This window comes from Corvus hawaiiensis, chromosome 7 (assembly GCF_020740725.1).
Source record: "Corvus hawaiiensis isolate bCorHaw1 chromosome 7, bCorHaw1.pri.cur, whole genome shotgun sequence".
In the NCBI taxonomy this organism is placed as follows: domain Eukaryota; kingdom Metazoa; phylum Chordata; class Aves; order Passeriformes; family Corvidae; genus Corvus; species Corvus hawaiiensis.
In genome coordinates, this window is record NC_063219.1 from 39,228,564 (window position 1) to 39,252,274 (window position 23,711).

At 44.8% G+C, this 23,711-nt stretch overlaps 1 protein-coding gene across 5 annotated transcripts in view; it reads right to left on the bottom strand.

Annotated features, from left to right (window-relative positions):
• NEB (nebulin) overlaps positions 1-23,711 on the bottom strand; it is a 105,000-nt gene that overhangs the window by 64,012 nt on the left and 17,277 nt on the right. For all 5 annotated transcript variants that reach the window (XM_048308734.1, XM_048308735.1, XM_048308733.1 and 2 more), the window contains exons 17-60: positions 23,333-23,431; positions 22,990-23,094; positions 22,338-22,445; positions 21,526-21,837; positions 20,800-21,006; positions 20,018-20,122; positions 19,769-19,876; positions 19,303-19,614; positions 18,722-18,928; positions 18,337-18,441; positions 17,624-17,731; positions 17,105-17,416; positions 16,779-16,985; positions 16,220-16,324; positions 15,301-15,408; positions 14,026-14,337; positions 13,624-13,827; positions 13,058-13,162; positions 12,607-12,714; positions 11,939-12,250; positions 11,408-11,611; positions 10,965-11,069; positions 10,764-10,871; positions 9,521-9,832; positions 8,990-9,193; positions 8,535-8,639; positions 8,334-8,441; positions 7,856-8,167; positions 6,996-7,199; positions 6,549-6,653; positions 6,348-6,455; positions 5,870-6,181; positions 5,159-5,362; positions 4,716-4,820; positions 4,515-4,622; positions 4,037-4,348; positions 3,177-3,380; positions 2,734-2,838; positions 2,533-2,640; positions 2,055-2,366; positions 1,344-1,547; positions 901-1,005; positions 700-807; positions 222-533 (exon numbers count right to left, since the gene is read on the bottom strand). In XM_048308734.1, the coding sequence (XP_048164691.1) occupies positions 222-533; positions 700-807; positions 901-1,005; positions 1,344-1,547; positions 2,055-2,366; positions 2,533-2,640; positions 2,734-2,838; positions 3,177-3,380; positions 4,037-4,348; positions 4,515-4,622; positions 4,716-4,820; positions 5,159-5,362; positions 5,870-6,181; positions 6,348-6,455; positions 6,549-6,653; positions 6,996-7,199; positions 7,856-8,167; positions 8,334-8,441; positions 8,535-8,639; positions 8,990-9,193; positions 9,521-9,832; positions 10,764-10,871; positions 10,965-11,069; positions 11,408-11,611; positions 11,939-12,250; positions 12,607-12,714; positions 13,058-13,162; positions 13,624-13,827; positions 14,026-14,337; positions 15,301-15,408; positions 16,220-16,324; positions 16,779-16,985; positions 17,105-17,416; positions 17,624-17,731; positions 18,337-18,441; positions 18,722-18,928; positions 19,303-19,614; positions 19,769-19,876; positions 20,018-20,122; positions 20,800-21,006; positions 21,526-21,837; positions 22,338-22,445; positions 22,990-23,094; positions 23,333-23,431 (7,923 nt within the window). The remainder of the gene's footprint in view (positions 1-221; positions 534-699; positions 808-900; positions 1,006-1,343; positions 1,548-2,054; positions 2,367-2,532; positions 2,641-2,733; positions 2,839-3,176; positions 3,381-4,036; positions 4,349-4,514; positions 4,623-4,715; positions 4,821-5,158; positions 5,363-5,869; positions 6,182-6,347; positions 6,456-6,548; positions 6,654-6,995; positions 7,200-7,855; positions 8,168-8,333; positions 8,442-8,534; positions 8,640-8,989; positions 9,194-9,520; positions 9,833-10,763; positions 10,872-10,964; positions 11,070-11,407; positions 11,612-11,938; positions 12,251-12,606; positions 12,715-13,057; positions 13,163-13,623; positions 13,828-14,025; positions 14,338-15,300; positions 15,409-16,219; positions 16,325-16,778; positions 16,986-17,104; positions 17,417-17,623; positions 17,732-18,336; positions 18,442-18,721; positions 18,929-19,302; positions 19,615-19,768; positions 19,877-20,017; positions 20,123-20,799; positions 21,007-21,525; positions 21,838-22,337; positions 22,446-22,989; positions 23,095-23,332; positions 23,432-23,711) is intronic.

Below are 23,711 nucleotides of genomic sequence, written 5' to 3' on the forward strand. Positions count from 1 at the left end.
TTAGGAAGGATTATACGGAGATAATACTGCTGTTTGGCCATATATAAACCTTTGTAATGTCCTTACACACAGATTCATTCACTACACAAAATCTAATGACATTGCTTGGAACAGGGGAAGAAAAATACATTGTTAAAAAACACAAGAGCAACTTGTCTAGTTCATATTCCAAGGAAATTACGAACATTTCAGTAACCCAGGGTTTATCAGCAAGTACTAACATCACTCTGGAGGTCATAGGCTTGCTTGGCGTGGATCACATCGTTCTGGTCGGGCAGACAAGTCCATTGATGCAGATAGTGCCGGTAGTCGACATCACTGACCAGCTCCTGGCATTTCTTGGCCAGCACCAATCCCAGCATGTCCACAGGGCTGCTGAAGCGTGTCTTGGTCTTCTCAAAGGCTTTCTTGTACTCTCTATCACTCTGGATCTTGGCCACGTGCATCGACCACATCATCTTGGGGTCGTCCTCAATGTTGCGGGCCCCAATGTGGTGGCCCAGCTGTTGGCGATACCCTTCCTTGTACTTGTACTATGGACAAAAAAATGTTCAGTGAGTGTCAGTTTAGGGGTTTTTTGTGTCCCCAAGAGTCCCTGTGGTACCACCTCCAGAAAACATAGCAGCTGGAACCACAGAGACTTTAGAGTGAGAAAAGACTCAGCCCCAGCGTGGGCCACAAGGGCTGCTGTGCACTCACATCACTGGCGATGTCCCGGGAAGCTTTGGCAGACTTGATGGGAATGGCATCTGCCCGCATGTCGTAGCCCTTCTTCTTCTCCTCCTCCATCGCCTGCTTGTACAGTTTCTGAAACAGACACCACCGTGCCCTCAGACAACGCTGCTTCCCGGGACACGGCAGCGCCCAGGGACGGACACTGCACCCACAGCACCCACCCACCTCGCTCAAGTTCACTTGGTTCTGCTGGGCCAGCAGGATCCCAGGGGTGTCCGGCATGATGTGAACACTGGTTTTGTCCTTCTCCCAGGCTGAGATGTAGGAGCGCTGGAAAATGAGGAGGACAGAGGGAGATCAGATCACACAGGCTCAGGAACAAACTCAACAAGAAGGTCAGCTCCATGAACCAAAGCAAGGGGCCTCTATTTTTGCACTAAGGAACTCCTGCCCTTTCCCAGAACTTTCTAATGCTTCACCCTTTTCCACCCTGTGCTCCATTACTGCTCCAACCACACAAAACTGAATCTTGTCTCAAACAAGGAACACAAATCCCTGAGGCAAGAGGAGTCAACATTCCCCTTGCACAACTCAGGCCATGGAAGGACCAACATCTTGAGAAAGAAGGCATCTGTTTCCTTCAGGGTGCAAACATGAGGAAATCTCACTTGGTCCATGATTTTGGAGTTGTGCTTTGCCAGCTCCATGGGCATTGAGTCAGGAAGGCTCGTGAATTTGATGGTGTCTGGGTGCTGACGATACTTCTTATCACTCAGGATCTCGCTTGCCCTCTTGTTCTTCTCAACGTCCAATGATCCAAGTGGGGACCAGCCAATGCCCCTCAGCCACTGCAGGTCGGACTTGTACACATTCTGCGAGATAGGTAAGGATATAAAGCAACTCAGCAACTTCCTCACTCCAAGCAATCCCATCTCCTACCAACAAATGCTCTGCTTATTCCAGCATGTTCCCCTGGGTCAACCAACAGGGCGACCCAACCCCTGGGTCAGCCTGTGCCACAAAAGAGACTCCAAGTAAGCTCAGCACCCCACAACCTGGCTCCCCACTCTTGGAACACCACAAGCGACTGTCAAGTAATCCACAAACCGTCCTCACTCTTTCTTCCCGTTATTCCCAGCAAAGACTTGACCCATTTGGCAATCTGCAGCTGGCAGAGACATGGGATGAGCCTTTTATCCAATCTCCTGAGGCTCTTCATACCATTGTCAGCTGCACGATTTCTTGCCTTTGCCAACTCTTGATTCTCCAGAAAAAAAAGGATTTGAATTCCCTTGCCCTTCCCTTGCCACACAGACCCCTTCTCCAACGGTAGAACAGACAACACAAGGTTGTCACAAAGCCAGTAAAGAACAACTCACATCACTCTGCAGGTCATACACTGTCTTGGCATGGACAACATCGTTCTGGTCTGGCAGACAAGTCCATTGATGCAGATAGTGCCGGTAGTCGACATCACTGACCAGCTCCTGGCATTTCTTGGCCAGCACCACTCCCAGCATGTCCACAGGGCTGCTGAAGCGTGTCTTGGACTTCTCAAAGTCTTTCTTGTACTCTCTGTCACTCTGGATCTTGGCCACGTGCATCGACCACATCATCTTGGGGTCGTCCTCGATGTTGCGGGCCCCAATGTGGTGGCCCAGCTGTTGGCGATACCCTTCCTTGTACTTGTACTATGGACAAAAAAATGTTCAGTGAATGTTATGCTTGAGTTTTTATAAGGCCCCAGCAACCCCTGCGGCACTGCCTCCAGAAAACATAGCAGCTGGAACCACAGAGACTTTAGAGTGAGAAAAGACTCAGCCCCAGCGTGGGCCACAAGGGCTGCTGTGCACTCACATCACTGGCGATGTCCCGGGAAGCTTTGGCAGACTTGATGGGAATGGCATCTGCCCGCATGTCGTAGCCCTTCTTCTTCTCCTCCTCCATCGCCTGCTTGTACAGTTTCTGAAACAGACACCACCGTGCCCTCAGACAACGCTGCTTCCCGGGACACGGCAGCACCCAGGGACGGACACTGCACCCACAGCACCCACCCACCTCGCTCAAGTTCACTTGGTTCTGCTGGGCCAGCAGGATCCCAGGGGTGTCCGGCATGATGTGAACACTGGTTTTGTCCTTCTCCCAGGCTGAGATGTAGGAGCGCTGGAAAATGAGGAGGACAGAGGGAGATCAGATCACACAGGCTCAGGAACAAACTCAACAAGAAGGTCAGCTCCATGAACCAAAGCAAGGGGCCTCTATTTTTGCACTAAGGAACTCCTGCCCTTTCCCAGAACTTTCTAATGCTTCACCCTTTTCCACCCTGTACCCCATTACTGCTCCAACCACACAAAACTGAATCTTGTCTCAAACAAGGAACACAAATCCCTGAGGCAAGAGGAGTCAACATTCCCCTTGCACAACTCAGGCCATGGAAGGACCAACATCTTGAGAAAGAAGGCATCTGTTTCCTTCAGGGTGCAAACATGAGGAAATCTCACTTGGTCCATGATTTTGGAGTTGTGCTTTGCCAGCTCCATGGGCATTGAGTCAGGAAGGCTCGTGAATTTGATGGTGTCTGGGTGCTGACGATACTTCTTGTCACTCAGGATCTCGCTCGCCCTCTTGTTCTTCTCAACATCCAGTGATCCAAGTGGGGACCAGCCAATGCCCCTCAGCCACTGCAGGTCAGACTTGTACACATTCTGGAAGGACAGGAAAGGACACGATCAGCTTAGCAGCTTCCTCACTCCAAGCAACCTCATCTCCTTCCACGGGAAACTTTGCTGAACAGAACATGTTCCTCTGAGTCAACCAACCAGCCTGTGTCAGATAAGAGACTCTCGTTATGTTCAACTCTCCACAGCCTGTGTCCCCACTACTTCAACAGCACAAGGAGCTATCATGCAGTTCACAAAGCCTCACTCTCCATCTTCTTAGTATCTCCAGCAAAGACCTGCCCCATTTGGCAACCTCTAGCTGGCAGAGGCATGAGAGAAACCTTATAGCACAATTCAGAACACCCTTTGTACCATGTACCACTGCACCCAAGGCTTGACATTGCCAGTATTGGTCCTCCAAAAGCAAATATTCGACTCTTTTGCTCTTCCCTTGTACTGTAGACCCTGTCCACAACTCTCCCAGCAAAGTGTTAGTGGCAAGACAGGACTCTTCCATGCCCATAAAGTATGAGCCCACACAAATGTCATCCCTGACTGTCCACGAAAAGAAGCGCCACAACACAACCTCAGTCCCTCAGAATCAGCCAAGAATTATTATCCCCACATGGACCTTGTCCAGCAGTGGAACAGAACACAAGAGAGACCTGTGGTGGTAATGCAGCCAGTACAGAACAACTCACATCACTCTGCAGGTCGTACACTGTCTTGGCATGGACAACATCGTTCTGGTCTGGCAGGCAGGTCCAGCGGTGCAGAGGGTGCCGGTAATCGACATCACTGACCAGCTCCTGGCATTTCTTGGCCAGCACCAATCCCAGCATGTCCACAGGGCTGCTGAAGTGTGTCTTGGTCTTCTCAAAGGCTTTCTTGTACTCTCTGTCACTCTGGATCTTGGCCACGTGCATCGACCACATCATCTTGGGGTCGTCCTCGATGTTGCGGGCCCCAATGTGGTGGCCCAGCTGTTGGCGATACCCTTCCTTGTACTTGTACTATGGACAAAAAAATGTTCAGTGAGTGTCAGTTTAGGGGTTTTTTGTATCCCCAAGAGTCCCTGTGGTACCACCTCCAGAAAACATAGCAGCTGGAACCACAGAGACTTTAGAGTGAGAAAAGACTCAGCCCCAGCGTGGGCCACAAGGGCTGCTGTGCACTCACATCACTGGCGATGTCCCGGGAAGCTTTGGCAGACTTGATGGGAATGGCATCTGCCCGCATGTCGTAGCCCTTCTTCTTCTCCTCCTCCATCGCCTGCTTGTACAGTTTCTGAAACAGACACCACCGTGCCCTCAGACAACGCTGCTTCCCGGGACACGGCAGCGCCCAGGGACGGACACTGCACCCACAGCACCCACCCACCTCGCTCAAGTTCACTTGGTTCTGCTGGGCCAGCAGGATCCCAGGGGTGTCCGGCATGATGTGAACACTGGTTTTGTCCTTCTCCCAGGCTGAGATGTAGGAGCGCTGGAAAATGAGGAGGACAGAGGGAGATCAGATCACACAGGCTCAGGAACAAACTCAACAAGAAGGTCAGCTCCATGAACCAAAGCAAGGGGCCTCTATTTTTGCACTAAGGAACTCCCGCCCTTTCCCAGAACTTTCTAATGCTTCACCCTTTTCCACCCTGTACCCCATTACTGCTCCAACCACACAAAACTGAATCTTGTCTCAAACAAGGAACACAAATCCCTGAGGCAAGAGGAGTCAACATTCCCCTTGCACAACTCAGGCCATGGAAGGACCAACATCTTGAGAAAGAAGGCATCTGTTTCCTTCAGGGTGCAAACATAAGGAAATCTCACTTGGTCCATGATTTTGGAGTTGTGCTTTGCCAGCTCCATGGGCATTGAGTCAGGAAGGCTCGTGAATTTGATGGTGTCTGGGTGCTGACGATACTTCTTGTCACTCAGGATCTCGCTCGCCCTCTTGTTCTTCTCAACATCCAGTGATCCAAGTGGGGACCAGCCAATGCCCCTCAGCCACTGCAGGTCGGACTTGTACACATTCTGCGAGATAGGTAAGGATATAAAGCAACTCAGCAACTTCCTCACTCCAAGCAATCCCATCTCCTACCAACAAATGCTCTGCTTATTCCAGCATGTTCCCCTGGGTCAACCAACAGGGCGACCCAACCCCTGGGTCAGCCTGTGCCACAAAAGAGACTCCAAGTAAGCTCAGCACCCCACAACCTGGCTCCCCACTCTTGGAACACCACAAGCGACTGTCAAGTAATCCACAAACCGTCCTCACTCTTTCTTCCCGTTATTCCCAGCAAAGACTTGACCCATTTGGCAATCTGCAGCTGGCAGAGACATGGGATGAGCCTTTTATCCAATCTCCTGAGGCTCTTCATACCATTGTCAGCTGCACGATTTCTTGCCTTTGCCAACTCTTGATTCTCCAGAAAAAAAAGGATTTGAATTCCCTTGCCCTTCCCTTGCCACACAGACCCCTTCTCCAACGGTAGAACAGACAACACAAGGTTGTCACAAAGCCAGTAAAGAACAACTCACATCACTCTGCAGGTCGTACACTGTCTTGGCATGGACAACATCGTTCTGGTCTGGCAGGCAGGTCCAGCGGTGCAGAGGGTGCCGGTAATCGACATCACTGACCAGCTCCTGGCATTTCTTGGCCAGCACCAATCCCAGCATGTCCACAGGGCTGCTGAAGCGTGTCTTGGTCTTCTCAAAGGCTTTCTTGTACTCTCTGTCACTCTGGATCTTGGCCACGTGCATCGACCACATCATCTTGGGGTCGTCCTCAATGTTGCGGGCCCCAATGTGGTGGCCCAGCTGTTGGCGATACCCTTCCTTGTACTTGTACTATGGACAAAAAAATGTTCAGTGAGTGTCAGTTTAGGGGTTTTTTGTGTCCCCAAGAGTCCCTGTGGTACCACCTCCAGAAAACATAGCAGCTGGAACCACAGAGACTTTAGAGTGAGAAAAGACTCAGCCCCAGCGTGGGCCACAAGGGCTGCTGTGCACTCACATCACTGGCGATGTCCCGGGAAGCTTTGGCAGACTTGATGGGAATGGCATCTGCCCGCATGTCGTAGCCCTTCTTCTTCTCCTCCTCCATCGCCTGCTTGTACAGTTTCTGAAACAGACACCACCGTGCCCTCAGACAACGCTGCTTCCCGGGACACGGCAGCGCCCAGGGACGGACACTGCACCCACAGCACCCACCCACCTCGCTCAAGTTCACTTGGTTCTGCTGGGCCAGCAGGATCCCAGGGGTGTCCGGCATGATGTGAACACTGGTTTTGTCCTTCTCCCAGGCTGAGATGTAGGAGCGCTGGAAAATGAGGAGGACAGAGGGAGATCAGATCACACAGGCTCAGGAACAAACTCAACAAGAAGGTCAGCTCCATGAACCAAAGCAAGGGGCCTCTACTTTTGCACTGACTAAGGAACTCCCGCCCTTTCCCAGAACTTTCTAATGCTTCACCCTTTTCCACCCTGTGCTCCATTACTGCTCCAACCACACAAAACTGAATCTTGTCTCAAACAAGGAACACAAATCCCTGAGGCAAGAGGAGTCAACATTCCCCTTGCACAACTCAGGCCATGGAAGGACCAACATCTTGAGAAAGAAGGCATCTGTTTCCTTCATGGTGCAAACATGAGGAAATCTCACTTGGTCCATGATTTTGGAGTTGTGCTTTGCCAGCTCCATGGGCATTGAGTCAGGAAGGCTCGTGAATTTGATGGTGTCTGGGTGCTGACGATACTTCTTGTCACTCAGGATCTCGCTCGCCCTCTTGTTCTTCTCAACATCCAGTGATCCAAGTGGGGACCAGCCAATGCCCCTCAGCCACTGCAGGTCAGACTTGTACACATTCTGGAAGGACAGGAAAGGACACGATCAGCTTAGCAGCTTCCTCACTCCAAGCAACCTCATCTCCTTCCACGGGAAACTTTGCTGAACAGAACATGTTCCTCTGAGTCAACCAACCAGCCTGTGTCAGATAAGAGACTCCCGTTATGTTCAACTCTCCACAGCCTGTGTCCCCACTACTTCAACAGCACAAGGAGCTATCATGCAGTTCACAAAGCCTCACTCTCCATCTTCTTAGTATCTCCAGCAAAGACCTGCCCCATTTGGCAACCTCTAGCTGGCAGAGGCATGGGAGAAACCTTATAGCACAATTCAGAACACCCTTTGTACCATGTACCACTGCACCCAAGGCTTGACATTGCCAGTATTGGTCCTCCAAAAGCAAATATTCGACTCTTTTGCTCTTCCCTTGTACTGTAGACCCTGTCCACAACTCTCCCAGCAAAGTGTTAGTGGCAAGACAGGACTCTTCCATGCCCATAAAGTATGAGCCCACACAAATGTCATCCCTGACTGTCCACGAAAAGAAGCGCCACAACACAACCTCAGTCCCTCAGAATCAGCCAAGAATTATTATCCCCACATGGACCTTGTCCAGCAGTGGAACAGAACACAAGAGAGACCTGTGGTGGTAATGCAGCCAGTACAGAACAACTCACATCACTCTGCAGGTCGTACACTGTCTTGGCATGGACAACATCGTTCTGGTCTGGCAGGCAGGTCCAGCGGTGCAGAGGGTGCCGGTAATCGACATCACTGACCAGCTCCTGGCATTTCTTGGCCAGCACCAATCCCAGCATGTCCACAGGGCTGCTGAAGTGTGTCTTGGTCTTCTCAAAGGCTTTCTTGTACTCTCTGTCACTCTGGATCTTGGCCACGTGCATCGACCACATCATCTTGGGGTCGTCCTCGATGTTGCGGGCCCCAATGTGGTGGCCCAGCTGTTGGCGATACCCTTCCTTGTACTTGTACTATGGACAAAAAAATGTTCAGTGAGTGTCAGTTTAGGGGTTTTTTGTATCCCCAAGAGTCCCTGTGGTACCACCTCCAGAAAACATAGCAGCTGGAACCACAGAGACTTTAGAGTGAGAAAAGACTCAGCCCCAGCGTGGGCCACAAGGGCTGCTGTGCACTCACATCACTGGCGATGTCCCGGGAAGCTTTGGCAGACTTGATGGGAATGGCATCTGCCCGCATGTCGTAGCCCTTCTTCTTCTCCTCCTCCATCGCCTGCTTGTACAGTTTCTGAAACAGACACCACCGTGCCCTCAGACAACGCTGCTTCCCGGGACACGGCAGCGCCCAGGGACGGACACTGCACCCACAGCACCCACCCACCTCGCTCAAGTTCACTTGGTTCTGCTGGGCCAGCAGGATCCCAGGGGTGTCCGGCATGATGTGAACACTGGTTTTGTCCTTCTCCCAGGCTGAGATGTAGGAGCGCTGGAAAATGAGGAGGACAGAGGGAGATCAGATCACACAGGCTCAGGAACAAACTCAACAAGAAGGTCAGCTCCATGAACCAAAGCAAGGGGCCTCTACTTTTGCACTGACTAAGGAACACCTTTCCTTTCCGCAAGGTTTCCAATGCTTCACTCTTTTCTTTTCCACCCTGTACCCCATTACTGCTCCAACCACACAAAACTGAATCTTGTCTCAAACAAGGAACACAAATCCCTGAGGCAAGAGGATGCAATATCCCACTTGAACAACTCAGGCCATGGAAGGACATAGAACAACATCCTGGAAAAGGTGCTCATTTCCTTCAGGGTGCAAACATGAGGAAATCTCACTTGGTCCATGATTTTGGAGTTGTGCTTTGCCAGCTCCATGGGCATTGAGTCAGGAAGGCTCGTGAATTTGATGGTGTCTGGGTGCTGACGATACTTCTTGTCACTCAGGATCTCGCTCGCCCTCTTGTTCTTCTCAACGTCCAGTGATCCAAGTGGGGACCAGCCAATGCCCCTCAGCCACTGCAGGTCAGACTTGTACACATTCTGGAAGGACAGGAAAGACAGAAACAGCTCAGTAACCTCCTCATTCTAAGCAACTCCAACTCCTATCAAGGGGACCTATTCAGAATGGAGCACGTTCTTCTGGGTCAACCCACCAGCCACCCAGCCAACGGTTATACCCATCCCCTAAGGCTCTTCATATCATTCTCCACTGCACCCAGGCCTTGCCTTTCCCAGCTGCTGGTTCACCATAAAAAAAACTTGTCTCCCTTGCCCTTCCCCTGCCACACAGACCCCTCCTTCAAAACTAGAACAGAACACAGGACAGACAACACAAGGTTATCACAAAGCCAGTACAGATCAACTCACATCACTCTGCAGGTCGTACACTGTCTTGGCATGGACAACATCGTTCTGGTCTGGCAGGCAGGTCCAGCGGTGCAGAGGGTGCCGGTAATCGACATCACTGACCAGCTCCTGGCATTTCTTGGCCAACACCACTCCCAGCATGTCCACAGGGCTGCTGAAGTGCGTCTTGGTCTTCTCAAAGGCTTTCTTGTACTCTCTGTCACTCTGGATCTTGGCCACGTGCATCGACCACATCATCTTGGGGTCATCCTCGATGTTGCGGGCCCCAATGTGGTGGCCCAGCTGTTTGCGATACCCTTCCTTGTACTTGTACTGTAGGAAAAAGAAGTATCTACTGAGTTTTATTTTAGTTTTTTTTACAATCCTACCAACCCCTGTGGCACCACCTCCAGCCAATTTTTCAGCTGAAACCACGGAGAGTTTACAGTGAGAAAGTGTTCAGCTGATGACTTGCAGTCCACAGCTACAAATTATCCACATAACATCCTTCTGACAAAACTCACATCTTCCAAGACTCTCCCTGGCCTATATATTAAGAGCAACTGTTCAATAACTGAGAGGAAGAAAGTCTCCAAATCATGGAAGCTACACCAAAGACCTGAAGTTCAATAAATACTCCCTACATAAAGAATCATTTACTGAACTTCAAGAGAGATGGCCAAATCAACTCCTACTCAAACTACAGAGGCAATAAAATATAACAACATAGAGACTGACTGGGAGAATTAAATAAAGACAGCTAACACATACAGGAATGCAATTTTGTATTAATACCTAAGACTAAAAAAAAATAATGTCCTTTTATATAGCTTTAATTTTTACATGAAAACTTAGTTTGGGTTTTCCTTCCTCATGCCCAGCTCAGCTGTGTAGCTGCAGAGCCAGGGCCATGCAGACTGGCAGTGCTGAGGGCAGCCCAACACCTCAGAGCCCCAGGCTGTTGCATGAGGAGACACTGCCACAAGCCCAGGAGGGACCATGCTTTGGATTATGGCCATCGTCCTGCTCACATAGCTACACTTCCACATCACCCAGGACTTCCCTTGCAACAGTGCACACCTATAACTTGCAGGGACAGCTACAGGTGGACAGTGTAGAACCAAAATTTTGATGGGCAACTAAATGGCAGTGACAGGTAATGGATTTGTTGCCTCCATTTGGCACAGTTGCAAACCCTGAGTTCAACTGCCAGCATGTGGCACCCATGTGACAGCGTGGGCCACAAGGGCTGCTGTGCACTCACATCACTGGCGATGTCCCGGGAAGCTTTGGCAGACTTGATGGGAATGGCATCTGCCCGCATGTCGTAGCCCTTCTTCTTCTCCTCCTCCATCGCCTGCTTGTACAGTTTCTGAAACAGACACCACCGTGCCCTCAGACAACGCTGCTTCCCGGGACACGGCAGCGCCCAGGGACGGACACTGCACCCACAGCACCCACCCACCTCGCTCAAGTTCACTTGGTTCTGCTGGGCCAGCAGGATCCCAGGGGTGTCCGGCATGATGTGAACACTGGTTTTGTCCTTCTCCCAGGCTGAGATGTAGGAACGCTGGAAAATGAGGAGGACAGAGGGAGATCAGATCACACAGGCTCAGGAACAAACTCAACAAGAAGGTCAGCTCCATGAACCAAAGCAAGGGGCCTCTATTTTTGCACTAAGGAACTCCTGCCCTTTCCCAGAACTTTCTAATGCTTCACCCTTTTCCACCCTGTACCCCATTACTGCTCCAACCACACAAAACTGAATCTTGTCTCAAACAAGGAACACAAATCCCTGAGGCAAGAGGAGTCAACATTCCCCTTGCACAACTCAGGCCATGGAAGGACCAACATCTTGAGAAAGAAGGCATCTGTTTCCTTCAGGGTGCAAACATGAGGAAATCTCACTTGGTCCATGATTTTGGAGTTGTGCTTTGCCAGCTCCATGGGCATTGAGTCAGGAAGGCTCGTGAATTTGATGGTGTCTGGGTGCTGACGATACTTCTTGTCACTCAGGATCTCGCTCGCCCTCTTGTTCTTCTCAACGTCCAATGATCCAAGTGGGGACCAGCCAATGCCCCTCAGCCACTGCAGGTCAGACTTGTACACATTCTGGAAGGACAGGAAAGACAGAAACAGCTCAGTAACCTCCTCATTCCAAGCAATTCCAACTCCTATCAAGGGGACCTATTCAGAATGGAGCACGTTCTTCTGGGTCAACCCACCAGCCACCCAGCCAACGGTTATACCCATCCCCTAAGGCTCTTCATATCATTCTCCACTGCACCCAGGCCTTGCCTTTCCCAGCTGCTGGTTCACCATAAAAAAAACTTGTCTCCCTTGCCCTTCCCCTGCCACACAGACCCCTCCTTCAAAACTAGAACAGAACACAGGACAGACAACACAAGGTTATCACAAAGCCAGTACAGATCAACTCACATCACTCTGCAGGTCGTACACTGTCTTGGCATGGACAACATCGTTCTGGTCTGGCAGGCAGGTCCAGCGGTGCAGAGGGTGCCGGTAATCGACATCACTGACCAGCTCCTGGCATTTCTTGGCCAACACCACTCCCAGCATGTCCACAGGGCTGCTGAAGCGTGTCTTGGACTTCTCAAAGTCTTTCTTGTACTCTCTGTCACTCTGGATCTTGGCCACGTGCATCGACCACATCATCTTGGGGTCATCCTCGATGTTGCGGGCCCCAATGTGGTGGCCCAGCTGCTTTCTGTACGCAGTTTTGTATTTATACTAATTGAACACAGAAGAAACAATTACTACCTATTTCCAAGCTGCCATTTCAGTTTCCCTCTTGTTAATATATTGGTTAATCATCTTGCATCTAACATATTTTGTTTGTTTTCACAATATTTTTATCATTTCATTTAATGTCCAGGAAATATTACGGTATTTCTTATATATTATCATCTTTAAATTATTGTATTTATTTAATTAACTTTACACCATTAAGAACTATACAACCTTTGAGGTGGGCAGCAATGTAACAATGATAAAATTTTACATATCTACTTCTGTTCAATATATTTCTATCCAAGATTATGTGCCTCCTCTGCACCCCACTCTCATTTTCCCTCTGCAAGACCCACCTCACTGGCTATGTCTCGGGATGCCTTGGCTGCCTGGAGGGGGATGGCATCAGGAGGAAGGTCATAACCTTTCTTCTTCAGCTCTTCATATCCTACCTTGTAACGTTTCTGTTGGAGAAGCATTCAAAAGAATTAATGCAAATAAAACTCTCTAGAGAGTTTTTCAATGTTACAACTCTCCACCTCCGACTATTGAAAAGAAAGAATGAGTTTCCAAACACAATTTAATTAATCAAATTCAACTCCATACCCTGCTATTAATGACATGTATTTTGTAACCTTGGATGTAAAATATTTAAAAACTGCAATCTGAATATTTTCTGATTATTTCATTGAAGATCAAAATTTTCTTTTAGCAAATATAGTAAACTGAGTGATTCCCAGAGCCTTCTACAGAGGCGAGTAATATAATCCCGTGATTCTCTATACCCAGTTTCAAATGCAAACTTACATCACTTGTGTTAATCAAGTTTGATTTAGCCAGCAAAATTTCAGGAGTATCAGGCATAATGTGAACCTGAGTCTTGTCCTTGTTCCAAGCTTGCCGGTAGAGTATCTAAAGGAGACACAAACAAAGACCTGGTCTGACCGGAGATTCACCTGCACAGCAATAATTTCAGTTCACCTTTTCTCTGCATTAGCAAAGCAAAGATGCACTAAGCAAGCAAGAGGAATGTTAACAACAAAAGAGACTGAAATAAAAAAATACAATGACTTCTTACTGAAATACAGCCTTTCTTCTTTCTTTACATCCATGTAATGCCAGGGAAACAGCATTAAGGCAATATATTTACATACTACCTATTAAAGGTCTGATTTGTAGCTATTACTGAATAAGTTAGCAGCACTCAAGTTCTTCATCTTCTGAACAAGGCACAAAGAGCAGTGAGGCCCTGACTATAAACACCTGCTATTTGTATATTTTAAGCACATGTTCTGATAGAGAGATCCTTTTAAAAATGTGTATTAATGTATTCACATATTGAATCCCACATTCTGTCTCTAGAGGCAACTTACATCACTCCTATTTTTGGCATTAGATTTTGCCAAAACGATATCCATGGCATCTGGGATACTTGTAAACTTAATAGTGTCTGGGTGCTGCCTGTACTTCTTCTCACTCAGTATTTCAGAAGCTTTCTTGTTCTTTTCAGACTCCAGAGATCCCAAAGGACTCCATCCAATGCCTCTGAGCCACTGCAGATCTGACTTATACAGGTTCTGTTAAGGATGAAAATCAATCAAAACCATAGTAGATTATTTCACTGTTCATTGATTAAACCCTGTGAAAAGTCTAACTGGCAGTTTAGCTCCAATCTGATCTATATTGGTATCAAAAGTGAGTTATCAAAGATACTTTCCAATAAGCAGTAATTATTTCACATGAAAATAAGTGAATTAAACCCAGAGGGAGCTTACATCACTCTGCAGTTCGTTGACCCTCTTTGCCTCGGTGACATCGACCTGGTCTGGCAGACAAGTCCAGTGGTGCAGTATCCGTTTGTAGTCCACATCACTGACCAGCTCCTGACACTTCTTAGCCAGAAGGAAGCCCAACATATCCACAGGCATATTGAACTTGGTCTTCCACTTTTCAAAGTCCTTCTTGTACTCCCTCTCACTCTGCATTTTAGCTACTTGCATGGACCACAACATCTTGGGATCATCCTGCAAGCTGCGGAACCCGATGTGATGTCCCTGCTGCTTGCGGTATCCTTCTTTGTACTTGAACTGGAATGGCAAAGATGGCACAACTCAAATCACAGTAACAAACATACAAGGGTAAAATACACAAGCAAAATATCAATATGATTTCTCATCTTAATGTTCCTTATGAAATTATCCCTGGAAGTGTCCCAGGCCAGGTTGGACAAGGCTTGGAGCAACCTGGGATAGTGGAGGGTGGTCCTGCCCACAGCAAGGGTGGAAGTGAACAATCCTTAACGTCCCTTCCAACCCAAATCCTTTTGTGATTCTAGGATTCTATAAATAAGCAACTTGTTATGGCATCTCATGAAAAGTTTTAGCAGCCCCTTGATTAAATAGCATGCATCACTCGGTGTCAGTGAATGCTCTCCCTGAAAAAGAAAGAATCCTTGGGAAGGAAGAGAGCATGGCAATAGGAAGGGTCTCCTGTGCCATCTGATTCAAACACTCACAGTGCTCAGAACTCCCTGACACTGACACACTGAAATATTTTGATGAATAACATCATCAACAATGAATAACGATGAAATACGAAGATACTTAAGCACAGAAAACATTTCTTAATGATTAATAAAATCTCTTGCACAAATGCAGGAGTTGTATTTGTACCAAGTTACGGTAACAGCAGTGCATGTGTCACCACATCTCTTTCAGAGCTGTGATGAGGATTTCTCTGCATAGGCACTGGGCTCAGCTAATTGGACCAAATTTGGTGCTGCTCTGAAAATGAAGCATCCAAATGAGCAGAAAACTCCTCCCTTTGTGTGACCAGCCATGTTATGGATGGACCAAACTTCAGACTTGTTAAGATGCCAAAGAAACCCTTGTTAAATTTGACAAAAACAGCTCAGGAAGGAGTTTTGTCAGCAATGCTGGTTTTGACTCCAAGCCACACCTTAGCAGAGAGGTGTATTTCAATTTAGTGTGAATCTGTAGGTTGTAACAACCAGATCAATGCTTGTCACATTGAGTTAAAATGCTGCTTACATCACTGGCAATGTCCCTTGAAGCTTTGGCAGCTTTCACTGACATGGCTTCAGGTGTGAGGTCATAGCCTTTCTTTATCATTTCCTCCCAGCCAAGCTTGTAGAGTTTCTAAAATTGAAAACAGTATTAATTAAAACCAGTAATATGTACCTCACCTGCTGTTTAGATACACTAATGATCCCTATCACCAAATTCTGGTCATCTCACAGGCTTCAGTTATGAGACAAGGGCTACAAGAATGGGAACTGAGAAATGGGAAAGTGATAAACAAGAAATGCTGGTCTTCCAAGGCTTAGGAGAGGGACTAAATAGGTTTTTTTAGCAGCTTCCTACTATAGCTTATCTTGAGGATTTGAAACATATCTGGAGAAGCTGAAATATATCCGAGATAACTGAACACTTTTTGATTGGCTTAACAAAATTTTAATTAATAAGGCTTTCATGAAGCCATTTAGCAGTCAAGTCAGTTTGTGCACAGTTGATTTTCAGTACAGGCATTCTTAAGTCAAAGATCTGCCTCTGAGCAATTATGCAAAGCAAAACCTGAATATTTTTTACTGGCACAATGGTCACTTTCTCCTATCTGAAAGCTGCGAGAAAAGCTGGAATCACTTCGTCTACTTTTTCCCATAGGCTAAGTTAAAAATATACACACTTAACTTGTAATTTTATAGTAAGGAATTTTTAACATGACTGATTTCTATGCTAAGCATAGAGTACAGACTATGCACTTCCAGATTTCAAAAGCAGGACTTATATTTTCCATACCTTATAATGCAATTCAGTCTGTTAGTTTGCTAGCCTGAAGCTGGTACTTATTTTACTCTGAAAATACTACCCACATGAAATTCTTGCCTGTGTTCTAACTCCCCAGTAGATATTAATTTAAAATACTGGTAGGATTATCAAAATACTCTACCTGACTGTAGTTTGTCTTGTTCTGTTTGGCCTGTAGAATATCTGGTGTGTCTGGCATCACATGGACCTGAGTTTTATCCTTCTCCCAGGCTTGAGTATAAGCATGCTATGGACAGAAAGTTACATAAGATGTGTTAATAGAAACGACAAAAGATGATTCTTTCCGGGTTTTCACCTTTCCATTTGGATATGGATGGGTAAAAAGGTGAAGGTGCTGACTCAGATTTATTTTACTATGTAATGACCTAATCCAGAATCAGCTGAATTGTTGTCTGGTCTTGCTTCTAATGAAACCCAGCTATCAAGATTTTCAGGACCAGTCATTTCTATATAAGAATGGGAAGAACATATGTTGGAGAAAAATGAGAAAATATTTCTTTAACCAATGCTGTTTATCGGTAACTGTTTCACTGAGGAAAAAAATGAAAAAAAGAGGAGCCTGTGACAGTTGTTTTTCACATGGAAATGCTGCTACATAAAGGTGTGACAGAGATTTCCAAACTGGTTATTGGAATGGATTATATGTGAATGCCTGCCTGGCTTTTCCCCTAAATACTCACTTTGTTCATGATATTTGCGTTCTGCTTTGCAAGGACCAGGTCCATGGCATCATTCTGTTTGGTGAAGGGCAATATGCTGGGGTGCTGGCGGTACTTCTGATCACTCGCAATCTCTGTGGCTTTCTTTGACTTCTCCACATCCAGAGAACCAATGGGATTCCAACCAATCCCTCTGAACCACTCCTTGTAATCCTGCTTGTACTCATTCTGCCAAACAGGACACAAAAGCAAAGTTCACAATGTACAAACATCTCAAACAAAATAATCCTGTTCTTTCCAAAATGCAGCCATGATGCAAAAACAAAAGTCACAAAAAGAAAACTTACATCACTTTGGATCTGATTCATGTTTCTGTACAGCTCCAAACTCATTGCATCTGGCAGGAGCACGTACTGGTGGATCAGGCGTTTGTAGTTGGCGTTGGTCACACGGTCCTGGGCCTCCTTGGCTGCCACCACGCTGAGGGCATCAGAAGGTGTCTGGTAATTAGTCTTGCTCTGCTCATAGGCCTTCTTGTACTCCCTGTCTGACTGCATCTTGGCCACTTGCATGCAATGGACAAGTTTGGGATCATCCTGGAGGCTGCGGAAGCCGACGAGTTTCCCCTTGTCTTGTTCGTACCCTAATTTGTATTTATACTGGAAGAGAACAGAAAGAGAGAGTTTAATTAATTTAGATTTGAAAATAAGGAAAAAATTCCTGGCTGTGAGGGTGGGGAGGCCCTGGCACAGGTTGGCCAGAGAAGCTGTGGCTGCCTCTGGATCCCTGGAAGTGTCCAAGGCCAGGCTGGAGCAACCTGGGATAGTGGAAGGTGTCCCTGCCCCTTTTTTCTCCCAAGAACTTACATCACTGGCAATATCCCTGGAAGCTTTGGCAGCTTTGACAGGAATAGCATCTGCCCTGAGATCATATCCTTTCTTCCTGGTTTCTTCAAATGAAGATCTGTACATTTTCTGTAAAAAGGAAAAACAACATCTTTAAATAAAGCAAAAATTTGCATATTTTCCACATGCACAAATAATGGTGAAAAGTAACATCTATAAGGATGCCAGCTTAAAAAATAAAAAGAGATAAAAATGTCTATTTCTGTCCATGTTGAAGATGTGCACAATTACAAGCAGTCCTTTATTTAGCATATGCAGATTTAACAACTGGCTACCAAAACCTGTCTATAATGTAATTTTTTTCCCAAAAGAACAGGTGCTACCTACAAACATTTTGAATCCTGTACAAAACTTTGTGCATGGGGAAATAAAATAATCAATAATAAAATAATAAATACAGTAAAAGAACATGAATAGTACTCAAAGTCTACTATTTTGTTAGCAGCTGTTGTATTTTAATGACCTCCATGAACATTTCACAACCTGACTATAACATGGCTTTGTCTTGGAAATTTTGGGTATTTAATTTTGGGTAAGGAAGCAGGGAAAAGGAAAATTAATAGGTTTTGTGAAATTACTGCAGGCTTGCAAGGTGAGACTTTTGCATGCTCTCATCTCACTTATTCCTAATCAAAAAACAAGAGCAAGGTCATGGCCTTACAAACAATACTCACGTCACTTAAATTGAGTGCATTTGCTTTTGCTAAAGCAATCTGTGGAATATCTGGAGTGATGTGAACCTTCTTTTTGTCTTCTTCCCAGGCTTGTTTGTATTTGTGCTGGAAGAATTTAAACAATAGAGATCTCAACATCTCTTATTATTAAATAAAACAATTTGAAAGACTATTTCCTACTTGAAATCCAAACTGCCTTGACAATGATGTGTTATTACCATGGGAGGCACACTTAGCTTTTTATTTTAGCACTTAAAGCACATTAGCTACGAAAGAAAATCACGCTTTCTAAAGCTCTGCATACAATAGGATTGACTATTCAATATGATGTACATTGTTTCCTACTTCTGCAAGCTTAAATGAATTTTGATGAGTACTTTCTTACCTCATCCATGATTTTGGCATTATTTAAAGCTAAGACCATGTTCATGGAATCCATAGGAACAGAGTACTTCAACTTGTCTGGATGCTGGCGATATTTCTTCTCACTAACAATTTCCATGGCTTTTTTGTTCTTCTCAGCTTCCAGGGAGCCCAGTGGGAGCCACCCAACACCTTTCATAGTTTCATCATACTCTGCTTTGTATTGATTCTGGAGGCAGAAAGTAGATAAAAATCAATATGAAACATAAAATAGTTGATAAATTTGGAAGTACAAGATAAAATGTATTAAGGGAAATGAAGCTTTTCCTGTCTTGGTCTGCACATGACTACTGCTCCTGAAGAGCCTGATGGGACACGTAAGGAGTAAATATCCATAAAATGACTTATTTCTAAGCTCAAATTCTTTAGTATTTCAGAGGAAAAACAAAATGGCTGTAATTGTTGAAAAACTTGTTTAATTTACTACATTTCAGTATATACGTGACCTAATTTCATTCAGAAAATAACACTATCTTACAGTGTTTTTTCATAAACCAAGCGCTTTGTATTCACAGTGCAAAGGATGAAGAACCTCTAACTTACATCACTTTGTAACTGCATCATGTTTTTGGCCAATTCAATGCTCATAGCATCGGGCAGGACGTTGTAGGTGTGGATCAAGTTCTTGTAGTTTGCATTTGTAGCCACTTCCTGAGCTTTCTTGGCTGCCACCACACTGACCATGTCAACTGGAGTGTGGAAATTAGTCTTGGCCGCCTCATAACCTTTTTTGTACTCTCTGTCAGATTGCATCTTGGCCACCTGCATGAAGTGCACCAGCTTGGGGTCGTCCTCCAGGCTGCGGAAGCCAATGTGCTTCCCTTTGCTCTTCTCGTAGGCCAGTTTGTATTTATACTGAGAGCAGGAAAGAGAAAGAACAGCAAAAACCTCAATTTAAACATGCAATATTAAGCTCTGTTTCATCACTGGAAAAACAGATCACAAGATCTCAGGTTTAGTCATTCAATTTAAATAAAGTCCCGGAACGGTATCACCCAACCAAACTCACATCACTCGCGATGTCTCTGGAACTTTTGGCTGCTTTTATTGGAATTGCATCTGGCTGCAAGTCATAACCCTTCTTCTTGTCCTCCTCCCATTCAGCTTTGTAAAGTTTCTAAGTTCAGATGTGAAAGAGAACAGGTGTCATGAAGGCAGAACTCTGAAGTTAAATGTTTTCAAACAAGGCATTAAAATGACAGCGACTTTTGCTCTGTGCAGGAGGCACTGAACGCCCACCACGAGCACAGTAACTCACATCACTCATTGTCATCTGGTTCACTTTGCACTGCAGAATTTCTGGGGTGTCTGGCATAACATGAATGCTGGTCTTCTCTTTGTTCCATTTATCTGTGTACAGCCTCTGCAATTACGAAGAAATTTTTAGCATTGAAAAGGGATTGAAGTCATAAAATAAGAGTTTGCTTCTGTTCTGCTCATTTGCAATAAGCAATATTTCATAGAAATATTATCAGCACCAGAAATAACCTTCACAAATAGAGCTGCTGAGGAGCAACCTTAGCTCCCTCCTTTATTTAGTATTTTGAGAAATTTGCAAAGTATGTTTTGATAATTAAGAAATATTGAGGCTGGAAGTTTTCAGTCTGTGTTCTTCCCAGCTTTAATGGGAAGCGTATTTTTATTTTCACAGACACTCTTTCCATGGAAAACATGGAATAAGGATCAGTGGTATCCTGGATAACTGGGGACAAGTGTGAAGAACTCCAGTTTTAAGGAAACTTGTACAAAACTGACAGAATTCCAGGTTTTTTGCAGTTCATTGATTGTGAGTACTTCCTACAGAAAAAAGGTTACTAAAGGACTACAAATGTGGAGAAGAAATCTTCAAGCTTTAGAAACAGAAAATGAAACTCCCTTAATTATGAGCAGTCTGAGGCTTCCATGATCTCTCAGTGTCCAGTCTTAACCAAGGAACCACTACACCCACTGGAAATTTTAATAATTTCAGTGGGAATGCACCTTGCCCCACAGTTTTGCAAGACAAAGACCCAAACTCTGGGTCAATCCAACAATTCCCACCTTGTTCATGGTCTTGGCATTTTGCTTGGCCAGGACTTGTTCCATGGCATCCATGGGGATGGAGAACTTCAGCTGGTCGGGATGTTGGCGATATTTCTTCTCACTGAGAATTTCTGTGGCTTTCTTGGCCTTTTCTACATCCAGTGACTGAATTGGTACCCAGCCAACTCCTCTCAGCCAGTTATTGAAGTCAGATTTGTACAGATTCTTTTCAACAATAAACAAGAAAAACACAGTGAGGCAAGAAAAAAGACATAAATTTATATACATAAAACAGGTAAAGCCTTAAAACTTCTCCTCATGGTTCATTTTAGAGGGGAAATTTAGATTTAGTTAAAATTTAACTATCATAGAGTCAGTATTTAGACCTAGTACATAACCTACAATTTCTGACAGGAGAAATAAAATCACGGTAATTAAAATCTGACTACAAAAATACATCAATTAGTAAAGCATGCTCATTTCCTGGGAATAAGCCAAAATATGAAGAGATATAAAAAAAGTTGTTCCTTGCTAGACAAGTTTCCTAGAACTTAATAGCTACACATAATTCTCATAATGTTTGGAAAATACATGGTTCCAGACCAGTCATTTACATCCCAATCCACTGCTAATTCAGTATAAAATATATTGGATTATATAAATACATTTTTTAGCCTTAAAAGGTTAATGATGTCACACAGTCATTATGAGAATTAAACATGGAGCTGATTATTGATGACATACATCACTCTGAAGCTGCATCACGTTTCTGGACAGCTCCAGGTTCACAGAATCAGGCAGGAGGGTGTAATGGTGAATTGGCTGCTTATAGCCAGCATTTGTCACCACCTCCTGGGCTTTCTTGGCAGCTGTCACGCTGAACATATCCAAAGGAGCGTGATATTTGGTCTTGGTGACCTCATAATCCTTCTTGTACTCGCGATCCGATTGGATTTTGGCCACTTTCATGTAGTGAACAAGTTTGGGATCATCCTGCAGGCTCCGGAACCCGACCTGCTTGCCTTTGTCTTTCTCGTAGGATTCCTTGTACTTGTGCTAGAGACAAGGGGAGAACAGCCTTAGCCACTTGTGAAAGAGAAAACACACTTTGGATGGGTTTAAAACACTGAGTTCCAAAGCACTAACGACTGCAGCTCATTCTGTAACCTCATAAATGGTTTTTACAACAGCACAGGATTATTTAGGTCAAAAAAAGAAGAGGATTATTGGATTTTTCAGCTTGTCTTGACACCTGGTACATATCTCAACCCACGTCTGTAGCTAGAAGCCCTCCCTCACCATTGTCACTGACACAGGCTTGTAACTCCCAGGGACATTCTGCTGTTAATTAAGACCATAATAATAATAAATTATTGAACAGCCTCACCAAACAATGCAATATCCCAATATTCAATTAGGGATGTTCAAGAGGGGAATGAAGAGTCCCTTATAAACTTTTGCTAAAGCAGGAGTACAGGTCTCCAGCACAGGTAAATAATAATAAATAATGAAATGCAGGAGGGGTATGCGTTCCACTGGATGTAAATCCTACTTACATCACTTGCAATATTCCGAGAAGCTTTAGCAGCAATAATTGGAATGGCATCTGGTTTCAGATCATAGCCTTTGGCAAGGGTTTTCTTCCAGTCTGCTTTGTAGTTAGCCTTGGAGGGAAAAAAGGGAAGAGTTTGTGGCGTCAGGAATAGCAATTCTAATAAAGAGTTTAAGCCCACGTTTTATTATAGCTATAGGAATTAAAATATCCAGTTTAGTCCATGTAATTTCAAGGAAAAATTTTCAACCTGTACATAAACTACAGTTCTATTATAATAAATAAATCTACTACAAAGATACTCATGAACTCCATAAGCATTTTTTGCAATTTTTGTTTAGAACAACTCTATCAGTGGCATTTTTTCCCTTTCTTAAGCAAAACCCTTTTTCATCTGACTGAACCTTCCGAATTTTTTTCCTGTTAGCTTCAAGCTCAGGCTTTGTGCTCTACAGGGACTGGGGAAAGCAGCCTGGCTGATTTTTTTTATCAGTCTGGCCAGACTATTAAAATTCCAAGGCTGTTAAGGGAGATGTCAGTTTTTATCTCATTTCTGGAAAGCTGATAATGCCACCAAAAATTTAACATCACAAAGGCAATAAAATTGATATTATCAGCGGAGAGCTTCATGGTGTTGAAATGCAAAATATACTCACATCACTGATGTTGTAGGCATTAACTCTAGCCTGGATGAACTGGGGCACATCAGGAGGGAGGTGGTACTTGTGAATAATTTCTTCCCCTTTGGATTTATACAATATCTGCAAAGAAAAATAAAGAAAGACATTTAGCAGCCCAATTTATAGACTGTGAATTGAAAAACTATATAAAAAAAAAAAAAAATCTGATTTCCAGGTGATTTTTGGCTGGAATAAAATTGTAAATACACACATTCACCCAAACAATTGTTTCAGGAGTGCTCTTAAAGCCGGAGGATGGAGTGAAGGTGGGCACAGGGCAGAAACTGATAATGTCAGAGTGTTTCCAAAGTTTACTTACATCACTCAGTTGTTTGCTGTTGATCTCTGCTTGCTTCTGTACTGGAGAGTCAGTCACTGAAGTGAATTTGGTTTGATCAGGATGCTTTTTGTAGGTGTACTGAAAGAAGATAAAAAAATATTTGTAGAAAATGCATATAAAGTATTTTCCAAGTGTTGATAAAGTAAATAAAATTATTAATAAAGTTCTTTTAAAGTATAAATTAAAAATATGTTGACTTAAGCAAGTGAATGCTTGAGGTTCATGCTTCATTTTGGTACTACTGTTCTAATCTTTTGGTTTTACTTATGAAAAGGATTGTGCTATATCTGTTTTGATCACTAGATGTCACAAAAGGCCCTAAAATAGATATGGTTTTTAAAAGTCACATGGCAATGAG